This window comes from Scyliorhinus canicula, chromosome 16, assembly GCF_902713615.1.
Source record: "Scyliorhinus canicula chromosome 16, sScyCan1.1, whole genome shotgun sequence".
Lineage (NCBI taxonomy): Eukaryota > Metazoa > Chordata > Chondrichthyes > Carcharhiniformes > Scyliorhinidae > Scyliorhinus > Scyliorhinus canicula.
In genome coordinates, this window is record NC_052161.1 from 31,717,363 (window position 1) to 31,736,559 (window position 19,197).

The following is a 19,197-nucleotide window of genomic DNA, read 5'->3' on the forward strand; positions in this document are numbered from 1 at the left end:
GTGGAGGCAGTGGGCGGAGGAGCAGCAGGCGGCCCTTCTGCGCTATTTTACGGAGCTGAAAGGGGAGTTGCTAGAATCCCTGAAGGTAACGACAAGTAAGCTGCTGGAGACCCAGACAACCCAGGGTGCAGCGATACTTGAGTTGCAGCAGCAGGCCTCTGAGCGCGAGGATGAGGTTTCGGCCCTCGTGGGGAAGGTGGAGATGCACGAGGAGTTCCACAAAAAGTGGCAAGATCGTTTCGAGGAGATGGAGTTTCGATCAAGGAAGAAGAACTTGCAGATCCTGGGCCTCGTGGAGGGGTCAGACCTGCCGGCCTATGTGGCCGTGATGCTGAACTCGCAGGTGGGGGCAGGATCCTTCCATCTGCCCCTGGAGCTGGAGGGGGCCCAGAGAGTACTGGCCAGGCGGCCTAAGGCGAATGAACCCTCGCGGGCGGTGCTGGTGCGGTTTCATCAGTTGAGTGACCGGGAGTGTGTGCTGCGATGGGCCAAGAAGGTGAGGAGCAGCAAGTGGGAGAATTCGGTAGTGCGTATCTACCAGGACTGGAGTGCGGAGGTGGCCAAGCGGAGAGCCGGGTTTAACCGGACGAAGGCGGTGCTCCACGGCAAGCAGGTGAAGTTCGGCATGCTGCCGCCTGCGCGCCTGTGGGTCACCTACAAGGACCTGCATTACTATTTCGAGTCCCCAGAGGAGGCGTGGGCCTTTGTGCTGGCTGAAAAGTTGGACTCGAACTAGAGATTGGGGGCTGTGGTGGGTTTTTTTTGTATCACTGTTTATGCTGTTGCTGGTTATTCTGTTTGGTTTTTTTTCTCTCGCTTTCGGATGATGTGGGTTATGGTTGTGTGTCTTAAGGGGGGTATTGGGGTTTGTGGTTGATCTGTTTTTGTTTGTACGGGGTTGGTGGATGGGTTGGGACTGCTGTTTGGGAGCTGCGTTGGGGGGGTGGGGTGGGGCAGTGTGAAAGCGCGGGCTTTCTTCTGGTTTCCCGCGCTGCGGGACGAGGGGGGTGGAGCTGGTGACAAGGGGCGTGGATATCGGATCCGTTTTCCCGCGCTGAAGCGGTGCCAAGGAGCTGATGCAGGAGGGGTGTCCTCATATCGGGAGGGGTCAGAGTTAGGGCGGGAGCTGCCAGGGTCAGCAGAAGTCAGCTGGCTCACGGGAGTACTATGGAGGGAGCGTCGCAGCTAGGAGGGGTCCTAGCCGGGGGGCAACGGGTTGCTGCTGGATTGGCCAGGGAGGAGCTGGTGTGGGTCGGGGTGAGGTTCTATCGCCATGGGAAACGGGCCGAATGGGTGCTGGCCAGAGGCGAGCAGTCGATGGGCCATGGCTAGTCGACGGGGGAGGGGGCGGGGTGCCCCTGATCCGGCTGATCACGTGGAACGTGAGGGGGTTGATTGGGCCGGTTAAGCGGGCCCGGGTGTTTTCGCATCTGAAGGGGCTGAAGGCAGACGTGGCCATGCTCCAGGAGACCCACCTGAAGGTAGCGGACCGGGTCCGTCTGAGGAAGGGGTGGGTGGGGCAGGTTTTCCATTCAGGGCTCGACTCAAAGAGCTGGGGGGGGGGGGGGGGGGGGGGGGGGGGGGTGGCGGCGATCCTGGTGGGGAAGAGGGTAGCGTTTCAGGCGTCTGAGGTGGTGGCTGATAGTGGCGGCAGATATGTGGTGGTGAGCGGTAAGCTGCAGGGGGAGAGGGTGGTGTTCGTAAATGTATATGCCCCAAATTGGGATGATGCTGGTTTCATGAGGCGTATGTTGGGCCGCATTCCTGACCTGGAGGTGAGGGGCCTGATCATGGGGGGGGGGGTACTTCAATACGGTGCTGGATCCCCTACTGGGTCGTTCTAGTTCAAGGACAGGCAGGAGGCCGGCGGCGGCCAAGGTGTTGAGGGGGTTTATGGACCAGATGGGAGGAGTGGATCCCTGGAGGTTTGGGAGGCCGAGGGCTCGGGAGTACTCTTTTTTTCTCCCATGTGCACAGGGTGTATTGCCGTATTGATTTCTTTGTCCTGAGTAGGGGACTGGTCCCGAGAGTGGAGGAGGCCGAATATTCGGCTATTGCGATTTCGGACCATGCTCCGCATTGGGTGGATCTGGAGATGGGGGAGGTGCGGGACCAGCGCCCGCTTTGGCATCTGGACGTGGGGTTGTTGGCTGATGAGGTGTGTAGGAGGGTCCGGGGATGTATAGAGAGGTACCTCGCGGTCAATGATAGTGGGGAGGTCCGGGTGGGGATGGTGTGGGAGGCTCTGAAGGCAGTGATTAGGGGGGGAGCTAATCTCTATCTGAGCCCATAGGGAGAGGAGGGAGAGGGAGAGACTGGTGGGGGAGCTGTTGAGTGTGGATAGGAGGTATGCGGAGGCCCCAGAGGAGGGATTGCTGGGGGAGCAGCGAAGCCTGCAGGCCAAGTTTGATTTATTGACCATCAGAAAGGCGGAGGCACAGTGGAGGAAGGCGCAGGGAGCGGTCTACGAGTATGGAGAGAAGGCGAGCAGGATGCTGGCGCATCAGCTTCGCAAGCGGGACGCGGCTAGGGAGGTTGGTGGAGTGAAGGATAGGGGTGGGAATGTGGTGCGGCAGGGGGCAGAGGTCAATGTGGTCTTTAGGGACTTCTACAGGGAACTGTACCGGTCGGAGCCGCCGGTGGTGGGAGGGGGAATGGAGAGCTTTTTGGACAGGCTGCGATTACCAAAGGTGCAGGAGGAGCAGGTGGAGGGACTGAGGCGCCGATCGAGTTGGAGGAGCTGGTCAGAGGGATTGGCCACATGCAGTCGGGGAAGGCGCCGGGACCGGATGGGTTCCCGGTGGAATTTTATAAGAAATACGCGGACTTGTTGGGCCCCCTGTTGGTCCGGACCTTTAACGAGGCATGGGAGGGAGGTGTTTTGCCCCCGACTATGTCACGGGCGCTGATTTCCATGATCCTGAAGCGAGAAAAGGACCCCTTGCAGTGCGGATCATATAGGCCGATTTCACTGCTGAATGAGGACGCCAAGTTGCTGGCGAAGATCTTGGCCACTAGAATAGAGGACTGTGTGCCGGGGGTGATACATGAAGATCAGACGGGTTTTGTGAAGGGGAGGCAGCTGAACACTAACGTGCGAAGGCTGCTAAATGTGATAATGATGCCGGCGGCAGGAGAGGCGGAGATTGTGGTGGCATTGGATGCGGAGAAGGCCTTTGATAGGGTTGAGTGGGGGTACTTGTGGGAGGTGTTAGAGAGGTTCGGGTTTGGGGTGGGGTTTGTTAAATGGGTGCGGTTGCTGTACGAGGCCCCGATGGCGAGTGTAGCGAAAAATGGGAAGAGGTCCGAGTACTTCAGGCTCCACCGTGGGACGAGGCAGGGGTGCCCCCTGTCCCCCTTGCTTTTTGCGTTGGCAATTGAGCCTCTTGCCATGGCTCTCAGGGAGTCGAGGAGGTGGAGAGGTCTGGTGCGGGGTGGGGAGGAGCACCGAGTGTCGCTGTACGCAGATGACTTGCTGCTGTATGTAGCAGACCCGGTGGGGGGAATGCCGGAGATGATGGAGATTCTTGCTGAGTTTGGGAGTTTCTCGGGTTATAAATTGAACCTGGGCAAGAGTGAGCTGCTTGTTGTACACCCGGGAGATCAGGAGGAGGGGATTGGTAGGCTCCCGTTAAAGAGGGCAGTGAGGAGTTTTAGGTACCTGGGGGTTCAGGTGGCTAGGAGTTGGGGGACTCTGCACAAGCTTAATTTTACTAGGTTGGTGGAGCAGATGGAGGAAGAGCTTAAACGGTGGGACATGCTGCCGTTGTCGTTGGCGAGTAGTGTACAGTCCGTTAAAATGACGGTGCTCCCGAGGTTTTTGTTTTTGTTTCAGTGCCTCCCCATTTTCATTCCGAGGGCCTTTTTTAGGAGGGTGAACAGCAGCATTCTGGGATTTGTTTGGGCGCAAGGGACTCTGAGGGTAAGGAGGGTCTTTTTGGAGCGGGGCAGGGATAGAGGGGGGCTGGCGCTGCCCAACCTCTCTGGGTACTATTGGGCGGCTAACGTCTCGATGGTACGTAAGTGGGTAATGGATGGGGAGGGGGGCAGCATGGAAACGGATGGAGATGGCGTCCTGTGGAGGCATGAGCCTGAAGGCACTGGTAACGGCGCTGTTGCCGCACCCTCCAACGAGGTACACTACGAGCCCGGTGGTGGCGGCTACCCTCAAAATTTGGGGGCAGTGGAGGCGACACAGAGGGGAAGTGGGGGGCTCGGTGGAGGCCCCTCTGCGGGGGAACCACCGGTTTGTTCCAGGGAACATGGATGGCGGGTGCCTGGGGTGGCACAGGGCGGGCATTAGGAAATTGGGAGACCTGTTCATTGACTGGAGGTTTGCGAGCCTGGGTGAGCTGGAGGAGAAGTTTGAGCTCGCCCCGGGGAATATGTTCAGGTACCTTCAGGTCAAGGCGTTTGCTGGGGGGAAAGGGGAGGGAAGGAGAGGGGGGAAAGGGGAGGGAAGGGGAGGGGGGAAAGGGGGAGGGGGGGAGGGAAGGGGAGGGGGGAAAGGGGAGGGAAGGGGAGGGGGGAAAGGGGAGGGGGGAAGGGGAGGGAAGGGGGGAGGGGGAAGGGGGAAGGGGGAGGGGGGAGGGGGGAGGGGGGAGGGGGAGGGGGGAGGGGGAAGGGGGGGAAGGGAGGGAAGGGGGGGAGGGGAGGGAAGGGGGGGAAGGGAGGGAAGGGGGGGAAGGGAGGGAAGGGGGAGGGGAGGGAAGGGGGGAGGGAAGGGGGGAGGGGAGGGAAGGGGGAGGGGAGGGAAGGGGGGAGGGGAGGGAAGGGGGGAGGGGAGGGGAGGGAAGGGGGGGAGGGGAGGGGAGGGAAGGGGGGAGGGGAGGGGAGGGAAGGGGGGAGGGGAGGGGAGGGAAGGGGGGGAGGGGAGGGAAGGGGGGAGGGGAGGGGAGGGAAGGGGGGGAGGGGAGGGAAGGGGGAGGGGAGGGAAGGGGGGAGGGGAGGTAAGGGGGGAGGGGAGGGAAGGGGGGAGGTAAGGGGGGAGGGGAGGGAAGGGGGAGGGGAGGGGGGGAGGGGGAGGGGAGGGGAGGGAAGGGGGGAGGGGGGGGAGGGGGGGAGGGGGGGGAAGGGGGGGAGAAGGGGGAAAAGGGGAAGGAAGGGGGGGTCTCAGGGGGGTATTGTTTAAGTTAATTTGCTTATTGTTAATTTATTTTGTTGTTTACTGGGTTTGGGGGGGGGGTGGGGTTTGTTACATGCATTGTTACAGGTGCCGGGGGGGGGGGGGGGGGGGAGGGGGGGTTTATTATTATTGTTATTATTATTGTTCTGTTGATATATATTTTTCAAAAAATTCCAATAAAAATTATTTTTTAAAAAATTATATCAATATTCTTTCCTCCCCTCATCCTCAAATTACATTTCTGCTTTATCAAGATTTTAAAAAATTTGTTCTAATGATTTTTAAGACCAGGTTTATATGTTCAATCAGAGAAAGTCATTCTCCTGTTTCCAAAAATGCTTAAAGTCCAACAGCAGCCACAGGCATTAAGTTATTTAGCTTAATTTCGGAAATGAACATTTCCGTTCCAACAGTTTGTTTATTTATGCAGCTAAAATTGCAGTGATGTGCAGGCTGTAGGAATTCTTAACTCTGCCTTCATTCAGTTAGACTGAGTTACGATTAACAACTCTTGCCCTTGTTATAGCTAATTTAAATGTCACTTTTAACATTGTACCTGAATGAACATGTACCATATTCAATCCCAAGTACAGATGTTTATCTGCCAGTATGAAAAGACTGGTAGGGATAAACCCAGAAATTACAGGACAGTGAGTTTAACTTCAGTGGTAGGGAAACTATAAGAAAATATTCTGAGGGCCAGAATTAATCTCCACTTGGGGAGGCAAGGGTTAATCAAGGATAGTCATCATGGCTTTGTCAGAGGGAGATCACATCTTATAAATTTGATTGAATTTTTCAAGGAGATGACTAGGTGTGTAGATGAGGGTAATGCACTTAATGTAGTCTGCCACAGACTTCAATAATTTTTTTGACAAGGTCTCGCATGGGAGACTGTGTAAGAGTTCATGAGATCTGAGGGCAGCACAATGGCTAGCACTTCTGCCTCACGGCGCCGAGGTCCCAGGTTCAATCCCGACTCTGGGTCACTATCCACGTGGAGTTTGAATATTAGGCCCGTGTTTGCGTGGGTTTCGCCCCCACAACCCAAAAGATGTGCAGGGTAGGTGGATTGGCCATGCTAAATTGCCCCTTAATTGGAAAAAATGAAGTGGGTACTCTAAATTTATTTTTAAAGAGTCCATGAGATCCTGGGCAATTTGGCAAATTGGTCCCAAAATTGACTTAGTGGCAGGAGGCAGAGGGCATGGCAGGAGGCAAAGGGTAATGGTCAAAGGTTGTTTTTAATGACTGGAAGCCTGTGTCCAGTGGTATTACTTAGGGATCAGTACTGGGTCCCTGGCTGTTTGTAGTGTGCATTAATGACCTAGGTGTGAATGTAGGAGGTATAATCACCAAGTTCTCAATTTTAACAAACATTGGTGGTAAATTGCAGTACACAGTGAGGAGGTAAGCCTTAGATTATAGGACAATATAAATGGGTTGGTTAGATGAGCAAAACAGTGGCAAATGGAATTTAATCCTAAAAAGCATGAGGTAATGCATTTTGGGAGGACAAACAAGACAAGGGAATATACAATGAAAGATAGGACAGAGGATTAAAGGGGCCTTGGAATGCATGCCCATGGATCCCTGAAGACAGCAGGACAGGTAGATAAAATGTGAAGAAGGCATATGGGATATTTGGCTTTGTTAGCCAAGGCACAGAATATAAGAGATAAGAACAGGGAAGTTAAGATGGAGCTGTATAAAACACTGGTTAGGCCACAGCTGGAATACTGTGTGCCATTCTGGTTGCCACACTGGAGGAAGGAAGTGAGTGCACTAGAGAGGGTACAGAGGAGATTCACCAGGATGCTGCCTCAGCTGGAGGGTTCAATGAAGAGAGACTGGGGTTGTTTTCCTTGGAGCAGAGAAGGCTGGGGTGGGAAGAGCCTAATTGAGGAGTATAAAATTATGAGGGGCGTAGATAGGTGTATCGAAAGGAACTTTTCCCCTTAGTGGAGGGTCATAGATTTAAGTTAAGAGGCATGATGTTTATCGAAGATGCGAGGGAAAACCTTTTCACCCAGAGGGTGGTTGGAATCTGGACCTCACTGCTTGAAAGGGTGAGAGGTGGAAACCCTCACAACATTTTAGTAGCATTTAGACAGCACGTGAAATGCCACAGCATGCAAGGCTACGAGCCACATGCTGGAAAATAGGATTAGAGTAGATCGGTGCTTGATGGCCGGTGCGGATATGATGGGTCAAAGGGCTTCTTTCCGTGCTGTAAAAACTCTATGACTATATTTTGTGGACATGAATGATTTCCAATACAAACAATTCCCTTTAAAATTGACTGAATGGTGAAAGTTCCAAAAATTGCCAAAAAACTCCACTGACTGAAGCAGTGTACCATCTGTATAGCCCAAACTTCCTATGGTTAAAATAATTCCAAGGTGTGTAATGAATGGTAACCAGCTGTCAACACATTTCATGACTCCCCAAGCTAATGGTTACGTCTGCATTTAAAAAGTGCACAAAGGTTTGGGAGTTGGCGCTACTGTTTCATAGCCGGATCCATAACAGCATAAAGACGAATCCTGGGTGAAGTATGTGTACTCTTGGCGGGTTATCCACAGAACAAAAAAAATCAAAAAGTAACAAACGTAGATTATATTAATTTAATCAACTTGAGTTCAGTGGACATTTATGCTGATGCTTAAGTTACAGAGATCTAATGACTGCACAAGGATTTCAGGGTTACGTTGTGCAGCACAAAACGCTCTAGACAGAATATTGTAACTTGTGTAGAATTACAATTTTTAAACTAATAGATCCCTTTTTATTTCGCAATCAATATAAAAGTAAATTCTCATCTGCTTTGTTGACATTGTATCTGAAAACTATTGTGAATGCAGTGCATTCAGTCAACGCATGGAGAATTACTATGTGCGATTTGCAAGAGTGAACTTTCTTTACCTGCTCTCAGGCAGCCTCCCAGTTCTCAGAACTACTTGTGACAGTTGCTGCCACAATACCACTAGAAGATGCTCGACTACAGATCCCCATTACAGGGGAAATGCAATGCAGTCCCCACCACATAAAATTCTCATATTTAAAACAGGCAGTTATTTATGTGTATCAAAAATTGCTAACAATTATCAATTTGCATTATCAATCTCAGAGTTGTCAGTTAGAGCATCTTAACTGCTCTATTTATTTTAGGTAGAAATAGCTGTGCTTACTTAATAGTTTGCACCTTAGAAGTGTATCCTATCCTGATCTACAATGTTCTTGTTATATTCTTGATTAACAAATTGACATTTGTTTTGCCAAAAAGAAGAAAAATTAAAAGTATTGAATTATCAAGGTGATTAAGATTGCAGTTTCCATTAATAACAAAGGTTCAGTCTGATATTCATATTGATCAAGTTCATCAAGGCACGAGGCATTAGCATTAATGTTCAAGTTTGCAACCCAAGGATTGAATTTACCTCACAAAGAGTACACATATGATTCAGTTTATGGCCGCTTTAGGACAAGTCCACTAGCAATTCTGAAAATCATTCATTTGAGAACTGTGGACGTTTAACTTCCAACATTATCCAAATCAATATCAAGAGCAAGCCTTGCCAACTTTTCTTTACCATGCTATACCTTCTATTGCCTACAATGGGGAAATTGTTAGCACAAACAGGGGTGCCGTCTCTACAAACTGCAGGAAAATGCCACGTGATCAGACGACACATTTATGAGAGGTGGTGGTGTAGTGGTATTGCCACTGGACTAGTAAATCAGAAACCCAGGGTTGTTATGGGGATCCGGGTTCGAATCCCACCACTGCAGATGGTGAAATTTGAATTCAATAAAATTCTGGAATGAAAAGTCTAAGGATGACCCATGAAATCATGGTTGATTGTCGTAATCACTAATCCCCTTTAAGAAAGGAAATCTGCCGTCCTTACCCTGGTCTGGCCTACATGTGATTCCAGACCCACAGCAATGTGGTTGACTCTTAACTGCCACCTCAAGGGTAATTAGGGATGGGCATGAAATGTTGGCCCAGCCAGTGACACCCAGATCCCATGAACGAATAAAAAAACATGCTCCAAACTCCACAAATGCATTCAACCAAAGTTGGAAACCATATTATTGGCTGACTTTGGAAAGACAAGAATTGAGGTAGCATCATCCAACAATTAAATTTGTTTGGATACAAGTTGGACTCCCGACCATATATGTTCTCTCTCACCCCAGAATAAAAGTTATGAAATAGGATAGGAAAGTAAACCAAAGAATACCATTCCAGGTACTATAATAAGTATGATCCATGCTGGAATCAAAACCCTCTCCTTCAAATCTTGGGAGTCCCAGGTGGCAAGGGGCGGGAGGAATAAGGTGTAAACCTGAGCTGCCCCACTTATAAGGGGCTCCCGTTGTCTGTCAGGCCTCATCAATCAGGAGGAAATGGTGGGCCTAGTCCGTCTTCTATGTATAAACACCCTCCCCATCCCACCCCATCCCATCTCCTCCCTTCCGAGTCACTCAACCTTTTTGAATGACATCGCGGTGGGTCGATCTGGTTTGGGGGAGGGGCACTCTCACCGTTGGATAAGTTGCTGGAGGCCCCCTTGCAGTAGCCGCATTTGTAACCGTCGTCCTCGGTGAAATATTCCAGGATGGTTACCGCGCGATCACCAGCAGCGGCCATGATTCTCAAAACAGCTGTTTTGCCGGACCCCCACAACCAGCGCATGCGCACCCGGCCCCGGCTCGGGGTCGGCCAGTCAGAGAGCGGCCCGAGGAAGATGGGGACGCGCACGTCCGCACGTCCGCCGTCAGCTGGCCCGGGAGCGCGCGCGCCTGTGTGCACCCGCGGCCGCCTCACTTTGCTGCTCCACACTCCCAATGAGGGAGAAGCGGCCGGGCGCCATTATTTGAGCTGCGGCCGCCTCTGGCTGTGCGGTCGTTTTATTGGGTTTGAATTCACTGTAGATAGGTAAAGCGCCAACTACAGGTCCTGGAGAAGAATCAGGTGCACAAATTGCGATTGGGTTTTAATATTTTTTTTAAATTAAAGATGTTGGGGGGGGGGGGGGGTTAGTAATAAAAAGATTAGCCCGGTTATTAACACAGCCCCTCGATTGTGTGGCTGAGGCGTCGAGAAATCATGAAACGGTGATCTCTCATTGGCACACGAGGTTGAAATATGAGAGGGAGGTTGTGATTGGAGACAGAGGCCTGTATTCATCACCCAGCCTGGCTCTCAGCTACTGAGTGAAGCTGCTGCTGACGCCCGTTGGAAAGGGACCAGGCCTCGAGCCCAGCACTGGGACTTACCCGCGGACACTTTCCCGTCGTCCGAGCCGCAATACCCGCAGCGATAATCGGACTTTAAACCTTTGTATTCCACGGTCGAATACATCTGGTGTCGTTGTGGTTTTTGTCCCGGTCAAATCCAGCGACGATCCGCTTCTTTCATTGTTTTTTTTTCTGGTTCACATTTCTCGACCGACGCACCGAGCTTTAACGGATTTTTTATTTTTTAACCCACCCCCCCGTGCTAACACCGAGTCACAGGCCAACCACCAGCGTTTAACAAAGCCCGATGTGCTCCTCGCAGCAGTGGCGGACTGGCCAGGGTGTCAGCTTGCCCGATGGCAAGTGGGCCCCCTATATCAAATAGAAATGCAATAAAGAAACCAACACAGACAACTGTTTTAGTAATAAAAAGGAATAAGAAAATAAAGAGAACAGGACACAAATAAGCAGTGCATGAAAAGGAACGAAGCAGGGGAGGTAGTGGAAGGATGTGGAATAGGGGGGCCGGGTTGGGCATAATTAAGGAAATTCCATGTTTTCAGCAAGAGTGTGTGAATTTAAAGATAAAGTTACAATTCGTGATTTGAGATGGTCGGCAACTTCAAAGGATATCAAGCAGTAGTCTTGGTTCAGCCGGTACATCGGTCCGGGGCCCGGAGAGCCAAGAAGGGGCCCGTGAATCTCTGAAGGGCCCTTAAAAATTATAATTAATTAGATAAATAAATCTCCAACTTCTTTCCTGAGATATGTATTCTAACTTAATAAAATATAATTGTTTTCAAAAAGAGCAATACCAAATATAAATGCAATAAAGAAACACACAAATAATCACTCAGTGTATGAAGGAACGAAGCAGTATTAAACGGATGTGAAAAGGAGTGGGGGGGGGGGGGGCTGGTTCACCCGGGTCGGACATAGTTGGAAATCCACGTTTCCAGCAAGAGTGTGTGAATTTAAAGATAAAGTTACAGTTTGTGATTTGAGATGGTCGGCAACTTGAAAGGATATCAAGCAGTACATAGGGTCGTGAGGTCACCGAAAAGGAGAAGCGGTACCTTTGCCGTGAATCATGAGGTCAAAGATATTGAAGTGATAAGCCATGATCGGTAAACTCAAAGGGTTGCGACTTGTAACACTACACTGGTATAAAACTGGACATGTTAACTTTGGTTGTGGGACCATTCTTATTGTCTTACTATAGTCGGACCAAACTTCTAAGTTTCAACAGTTGTCTCAGTTGCTTGCTGGTGTGAACACTGGACAGTGGATTGTCTCCTCTTCTGAAGCTGCATAGGCCGCAGTAGTATTGACTAATGAACATAGCCTATTGAAGTGTAAGTAAGTTATTTTATATCTGGTGTTCCTTCAAGTTATTCTTGCAATCATCAATATTCATTTTTCCCAATGTGGGCTATTTTTAATTACGTTTTTATTTCAGGAATATTACCCCTACCAGCATGGAAAAGAAAAAGCATAAATCTGGGTCACTAAAACGCAAAGAAAAAAAAGAAGCAGAAAGGAAGGAATCAGCCACGCGATATAGGCCTATTACAGAGTTTATAATACCAGAAGCACAATCCACATCAATATCCAGTTCTGCAACAAATAATCAAGAAGCAAGAAACAATGCTCATGGTGATGATGCAATTACATGCAAGTTACAAGAACAGAGAAGAGCTACTTTGAATGTAGAGACAAATACAAGTGCATCCATTACTAATCAACCCAGGCCCAATATTTCTTCTGGCTTCCTTGTTCCGGTATCTGTACTCCCTGTAGTTGCAACATCTGAACACATAGCTTCAAGTAGTGACAGGGAATCAGATATTCCTTCAAGCATAAATGACTTGGTTTCTGAAGCACATCCTGGAAATGAACCTACGCAAGAAAATGAAAGATCAATTACTGGAATCTTCCAATATCCATCACGAGCAAAGCTAAAACTGTTTTTTGCTGAACATCCACTTCAGCCACTTGATGATCTGTCATTTGATGCTCGTTTGTATGAGAGGAAAATTATGAATGACTCAGTCCCAAGAAAATGGCTAACAGATGACAAAGAAAATAGATGCTTATATTGTTCATACTGCTTAGCCTTTGAGTTTCCCAAAACTTGTAATCCATCACCCTTTGTACGTGGCTTTAGTGACTACAGGCGTATTAGCCAGAGCTTGACTTTACATGAATCGACAACAACACATGTTAGAAATGCTCAGCAATATATCAGTGTGGTTAATGATGGCACCTTAGATAAATGTTTTAGAAAAGTTTGATGCAAAAACAAAACATGAAGCAAATGTTTTACTTCAAAGTCTTCTAAAGTTTGAAACCATATTGACAGCATTTACTTACTTGTATATATTTGAAACTACAACCCCATTATCAAGTTATCTACAGACGAGTGGTTTAGATATGTTTACTGCATGGAGTTTGGTAGATTCAGCTACAACAAAGTTGAAGGAACAGATAAGAACATTTGATAACGTTCACAGCAAGGCTTTGGAATTTGTAAATAAATGTAATGACAGGATTTCACAGATGAATATGGATGAAAATCAAACATTGGAAATTGATGTGTTGGAAACAGCATTGCCAGTTAAGAGGCAGAGGAAGAAGAAAAGAATGGCAGATGAGCTTATTGATGATGAAAGAAATTCCTCAGATTCTCTAGCTGATTTTCGAGTAAATGTGTTTAACCTAATAATAGATCGCATTGTCCAGTCACTAGAATCACACTTTGTACAACAGAAACAGTTGTATAAAGATTTGTCCTGCTTGGACCCAGCAAAGTTTAAAACTATTGCAGAGAAGGGCCTTGAAGATGAAGCATTGGAAGGTATTATTAAGCTGTTTCCACAAATCATTTGGTATCTACTGCCAGTAATATGTACAGTACATGTACACTGTAATTACTAAGAAATACACATTTTTTCCATAAAAATTTTAATTGTACCCTTTTTTCCATATGTATTTTTTGAAAATTTTATTTATTCGTTATGAAAATTAAATGATAGCATTGTAGTTGTGGGTGGGCCCCCTTTGTCTCCTGGCAATATTTTTAGACCCAGTCCGCCACTGCCTTGCAGCTCTTATCAAAAATAAAAAGGAACGAGCAGAGATCGATTGTGGCTGAAAGACGCGAGAGAGGCTGTACGTTTTGACTGACAATGTGCAAATTTGACATGTTACCCCTTTACCTTCTGCAGAAATATTTTTTGAGGCCACGCCAAATTGCCCCTTCAACTGGGAAGAAAATGAATTGGGTACTCTAAATGTATTTTAAAAGCTTTGATTTTCTGCGTCACAATTGTGCTGCTTTGCGTCTTCTCACTTAAACGTTTACACTCCGGTTAATCGTTGTTGACTGGACCAGTACGTGCATTTAGGTGTGCAAAACTTTTATCTTCACTGCCGAGCAACGGGAAGGTGGTGGGGGAGGGTCATCTGTCAACAATGGGTGAAAATACAAAGCTCTCCCTTGGCAGAACAAACTTTATGCAGGGGATTTTCCCATAGATAGGGCTCAAAATTATCCACATTGATAATAATGTCAGTTTATTAAAGTAGCAAGTGTGAGAATTGCAATAAGGTATAAAATAAAGCGATAGAATGAAAGAAGATTGGAGTGGGAAAATCATTCTGTTTCGTGATTCTGTACTGCCATTATGTACCACAAGATTGAATTATACACTGTACCACTTTCTGTTAATAACATACATTAATTAATCTTAACAGAAATATTAAATACAAATACATTGATGACATTAAGTCAGGTTCTAACCCCCACTGGACCGGTCCAGTTCAAGGACGGGTAGGAGACCGGCGGCGGCCAGAGTGCTGAGGGGGTTTATGGACCAGATGGGAGGGGTGGATCCCTGGAGGTTTGGGAGGCCGAGAGCGCGGGAGTATTCCTTTTTCTCCCATGTCCATAGGGTCTATTCCCGAATAGATTTTTTCATCCTGAGCAGGGGATTGATCCCGAAGGTGCAGGATGCAGAGTATTCGGCCATAGCGATTTCAAACCATGCTCCGCACTGGGTTGATCTGGAGATGGGGGAGGCGCGGGACCAGCGCCCGCTCTGGCGCCTGGATGTGGGGCTGCTGGCTGATGAGGAGGTGTGTAGGAGGGTCCGGGGAAGTATTGAGGGGTATCTTGATACCAATGATACGGGGGCGGTCCGGGTCGGGATGGTCTGGGAGGCTCTGAAAGCAGTGATCCGGGGGGAGCTGATCTCCATCCGGGCCCATAGGGAAAGGAGGGAGAGGAAGGAGAGGGAGAGACTGGTGGGGGAGCTCCTGGATGTGGACAGGAGATACGCGGAGGCACCGGAGGAGGGGTTGCTGGGAGAACGGCGCAGTTTGCAGGCCAAATTTGACTTGTTGACCACCAGAAAGGCGGAGACACAGTGGAGGAGGTCGCAGGGCACGGTATATGAGTATGGGGAGAAGGCGAGCAGGATGTTGGCGCATCAGCTCCGCAGGCGAGATGCGGCTAGGGAAATTGGTGGAGTGACGGATAGGGGTGGGAATGTAGTGCAGAAGGGGACAGAAGTAAATGGGGTCTTTAGGGACTTCTATGAGGAACTGTACCGGTCAGAACCTCCGATGGGGAGAGGGGGATGGAGAGCTTCATGAACAGGCTACGGTTCCCAAGGGTTCAAGAGGGGCTGGGGGCGCCGATAGAGTTGGAGGAGCTAGTCAGGGGGATTGGAAAAATGCAGTCAGGTAAGGCGCCGGGGCCAGACAGGTTCCCTGTGGAATTTTATAAAAAGTATGCGGATCTGGTGGGCCCCCTGTTGGTGCGAGCTTTCAATGAGGCATGGGAGGGGGGGCTTTGCCCCCGACGATGTCGCGGGCACTGATCTCTCTGATCCTAAAGCGGGATAAGGACCCCTTGCAGTGTGGATCATACAGGCCTATCTCGCTCCTCAATGTTGACGCTAAGTTGCTGGCGAAGATCCTGGCCACCAGGATAGAGGACTGTGTGCCAGGGGTGATACACGAGGATCAGACAGGATTTGTCAAGGGACGCCAGCTCAACACGAATGTGCGGAGACTGCTAAATGTTATTATGATGCCGGCAGTGGAGGGGGAGGCGGAGAAAGCGTTTGATAGAGTTGAGTGGGGGTACCTGTGGGAGGTGCTGGAGCGGTTCGGATTCGGGGAGGGATTCATCAAATGGGTGAGGCTGCTCTACGCGGCTCCGATGGCGAGTGTAGTTACAAATGGAAGGCGATCGGAGTACTTTAGGCTCTACTGTGGGACCAGGCAGGGGTGCCCCCTGTCCCCCTTGCTCTTTGCACTGGCGATTGAACCTTTGGCTATGGCGTTGAGGGAGTCAGGGAGATGGAGGGGTCTGGTGCGGGGTGGGGAGGAACATCGTGTATTGCTGTATGCGGACGACCTGCTGTTGTATGTGGCGGATCCAGAAGGGAGAATGCCGGGGGTGATGGAGCTGTTAGCGGAATTTGGGGGCTTCTCGGGCTATAAGTTAAATTTAGGCAAGAGTGAGGTATTTGTAGTACACCCGGGTGATCAGGAGGAGGGAATTGGGAGACTCCCATTTAAGAGGGCAGTGAAGAGTTTCAGATACCTGGGGGTGCAGGTGGCCAGGAGTTGGGGGACTGTCCATAAGCTTAATTTTACCAGGCTGGTGGAGCAGATGGAAGAGGAATTTAAAAGGTGGGATATGGTGCCGCTATCGTTGGCGGGTAGAGTGCAGTCCGTCAAAATGACGGTTCTCCCGAGGTTCTTGTTCCTTTTTCAGTGTTTGCCCATCTTTATCCCTAGGGCCTTTTTTAGAAGGGTTACGAGCAGCATCATGAGCTTTGTTTGGGCGCATGGGACCCCGAGGGTGAAGAGGGTCTTCTTGGAGCGGGGTAGAGATGGGGGGGGGGGCTGGCATTACCCAATCTCTCGGGGTATTATTGGGCGGCCAATGTGTCGATGGTGCGCAAGTGGGTAATGGAGGGGGAGGGGGCAGCATGGAAACGGATGGAGAGGGCGTCCTGTGGAGATACAAGCCTGGGGGCCCTGGTAACGGCGCCGTGGCCGCTCCCTCCTACGAGGCATACCACGAGTCCGGTGGTGGCGGCTACCCTCAAAATTTGGGGGCAGTGGAGGCGACATAGGGGAGAAGTGGGGGGCTCGATGGAGGCTCCGTTGAGGGGGAACCATAGGTTCGTCCCCGGGAACATTGATGGGGGATTTCAGGGTTGGTACAGAGCGGGCATCAGACAGCTGAGGGACCTGTTTATTGATGGGAGGTTTGCGAGCCTAGGGGAGTTGGAGGAGAAATTTGGGCTCCCCCCGGGGAACATGTTCAGGTATCTGCAGGTAAAGGCATTTGCTAGGCGGCAGGTGGAGGGATTCCCTTCGCTTCCCGCGAGGGGGGTGAGCGACAGGGTGCTTTCGGGGGTCTGGGTCGGAGAGGGGAAGATATCTGATATCTACAAGGTTATGCAGGAGGCGGAGGAGGCGTCAGTAGAGGAGCTGAAAGCTAAGTGGGAGGGGGAACTGGGGGAACAGATCGAAGACGGGACATGGGCTGATGCCCTGGAGAGGGTTAATTCTTCCTTCTCGTGTGCGCGGCTTAGTCTCATCCAATTCAAGGTGCTGCACCGGGCCCACATGACTGGGACAAGGATGAGTAGGTTCTTTGGGGGTGAAGACAGGTGTGTCAGGTGCTCGGGGAGTCCAGCGAACCATGCCCATATGTTCTGGGCATGCCCGGCGCTGGAGGAGTTCTGGAAGGGGTGGCGAGGACAGTGTCGAGGGTGGTGGGATCCAGGGTTAAGCCAGGATGGGGACTCGCGATTTTTGGGGTTGGGGTGGAGCCGGGAGTGCAGGAGGCGAAAGAGGCCGGTGTGCTGGCCTTTGCGTCCCTAGTAGCCCGCCGAAGGATCTTGCTACAATGGAAGGATGCGAGGCCCCCAAGCGTGGAGACCTGGATCAATGACATGGCGGGTTTTATTAAGCTAGAGAAGGTCAAATTCACCCTGAGAGGGTCGGTACAAGGGTTCTTTAGGCGGTGGCAACCTTTTCTCGACTTTCTGGCTCAACGATAGGGTGCGGGGACAGTAGCAGCAGCAACACGGGGGGGGGGGGGGGAAGGGGGAGGGAAAAGGTGGGGGGGGGAGGGCGGATGATGACTATGTTTGTTTATTTAATTTAAATTTATTTTGAAGTCCTTTTGTTGTTCATTGGGGGTGGGGGATGGGATACATGCGTCGATACGGTCTGAGGGTGGTACGGTTATTATGGGTTATTTTGTTGCATTTCATTGTTTGTCATTATGTTTTATATTTTCTGTAAAAAATTCCAATAAAAATTATATTAAAAAAAGTCAGGTTCTAATAATGGCACAGATGTCCTTAACTGCATGTCCAAAGATGTGCAGGTTAGGTGAATTGGCCTCGCTAATATTACCCAACGGATAGGTGGGGATAGGGGCAGGGGAATGGGCCTAGGTAGGGTGGTCTATCAGAGCAGGGCTGGTGCCAACTTGATGGGCGAAATGACCTGCAGTGTAGGGGTTCTATGATTTCAATGAACTTACTATGAATTTTATTCAATCATGCCTCACAAAGAAATGGTAAATTAGTTAGATTTCACTATGCCACTATAAGGATAACCCAGTGGGATGGCTTCCACGATGTCTGGTGAGTGAAGATATCACCCAGTGTAATACTGAGTCCTGTCAAATTGCTGATTCTGGATTTGATTTCTGACTGTTGAGTTTACAGATTGCAGCAATACACCAGTTAAGGGCACTGAATTATGCACTCCTTAAGAGCTTGCAGATGCTGAGCAGTCACACAAAGGTGGCTCTCTCCTTCTGTTTAGACCTTAAACTTCTGTTTAGACCTTTTAACCCGTCAAACGGGCACCAAAAGTGCAAAATGTTCCCTAACGTAATCCCCATCTACTACTTAGCCGGCCAGGATGCCGACAAGCCAGCAACCAGGCTGCAAAAGCAGGGAAAGGAAAACCTCAACCCAAGAACAGGGAAACCCACATGACGGCCCAGAACCGAGCATTGTGAACCCAACAGGATCGCCAAGCCGATGATAGAGAAATTGATGGAGTTCATCAAAACAGAACTCCAGAAGCGGTGAAAAAGGACCACGGCAACAATAAAGTCAGCAGTAGATGCCGTGTTGGCCCCCATAAAGGAAGCAATGGACAGAGCGGAGACTGGGGACCTCAAGAGGCAGGGAGAGTGGATTGCATCGCTCAAAGGCAAGGTTGGTGACTACTCAGAAGGCATTGAACGGCAAGATAGACGACCAAGAAAATATCTCCCTGGCAAAACTTATGGATTGTTGTGCTATGGGTCAGGGTTTAGATAATCCCAAAGTGTATCATGGAGTTCACTTGACCCACAACTTTTAATAGATTGTGGTATGGGGAGCACACGGCTCACTCTACAGGTGTGGTACAGCAGAAATGGACCAGTATTTTTTAAAACAAAACAATGTTTATTCTATGAACTCAAGTTAATCTTTTTTAAAACAAACAGTGAATATCTTAGCAACCATTAATTCAAATATAACCCCCAAAGAATGCAACACTAAGTAATCCTATAAGCTGTCCTTTTAACATCCAAAAGACTTGACTTAAATCTTTAAACAGGAGCACATTAGGTTCACATTCACTATTGAGAACATTTATAATTCTGAATTCACCAAATGATCCAGAGATAGTCTTTGGATGGCAGAGATCAACAGGACAGCTCTTTGTTTAACTTCAGCTGCAGCTCACTGGAAAACCCAGACACACGCAAGCTTTTTCTCAAAGTGAAA

At 49.6% G+C, this 19,197-nt stretch overlaps 1 protein-coding gene across 6 annotated transcripts in view; it reads right to left on the reverse strand.

Annotated features, from left to right (window-relative positions):
* The window catches only part of LOC119979283 (arginyl-tRNA--protein transferase 1), a 350,309-nt gene extending 339,579 nt beyond the window's left edge, over window positions 1-10,730 (reverse strand). For 3 of the 6 annotated variants that reach the window (XM_038821321.1, XM_038821320.1, XM_038821317.1), the window contains exon 1: window positions 9,677-9,837. In XM_038821321.1, coding sequence (XP_038677249.1) covers window positions 9,677-9,827 — 151 coding nt within the window. In that variant the 5' untranslated portion in view covers window positions 9,828-9,837. Of the gene's footprint in view, window positions 1-9,676; window positions 9,838-10,411 lie in introns of those variants that run through there. The other 3 variants (XM_038821318.1, XM_038821322.1, XM_038821319.1) reach the window with 3 other exon arrangements.
* Between the last annotated feature and the right edge of the window lie 8,467 nt (window positions 10,731-19,197).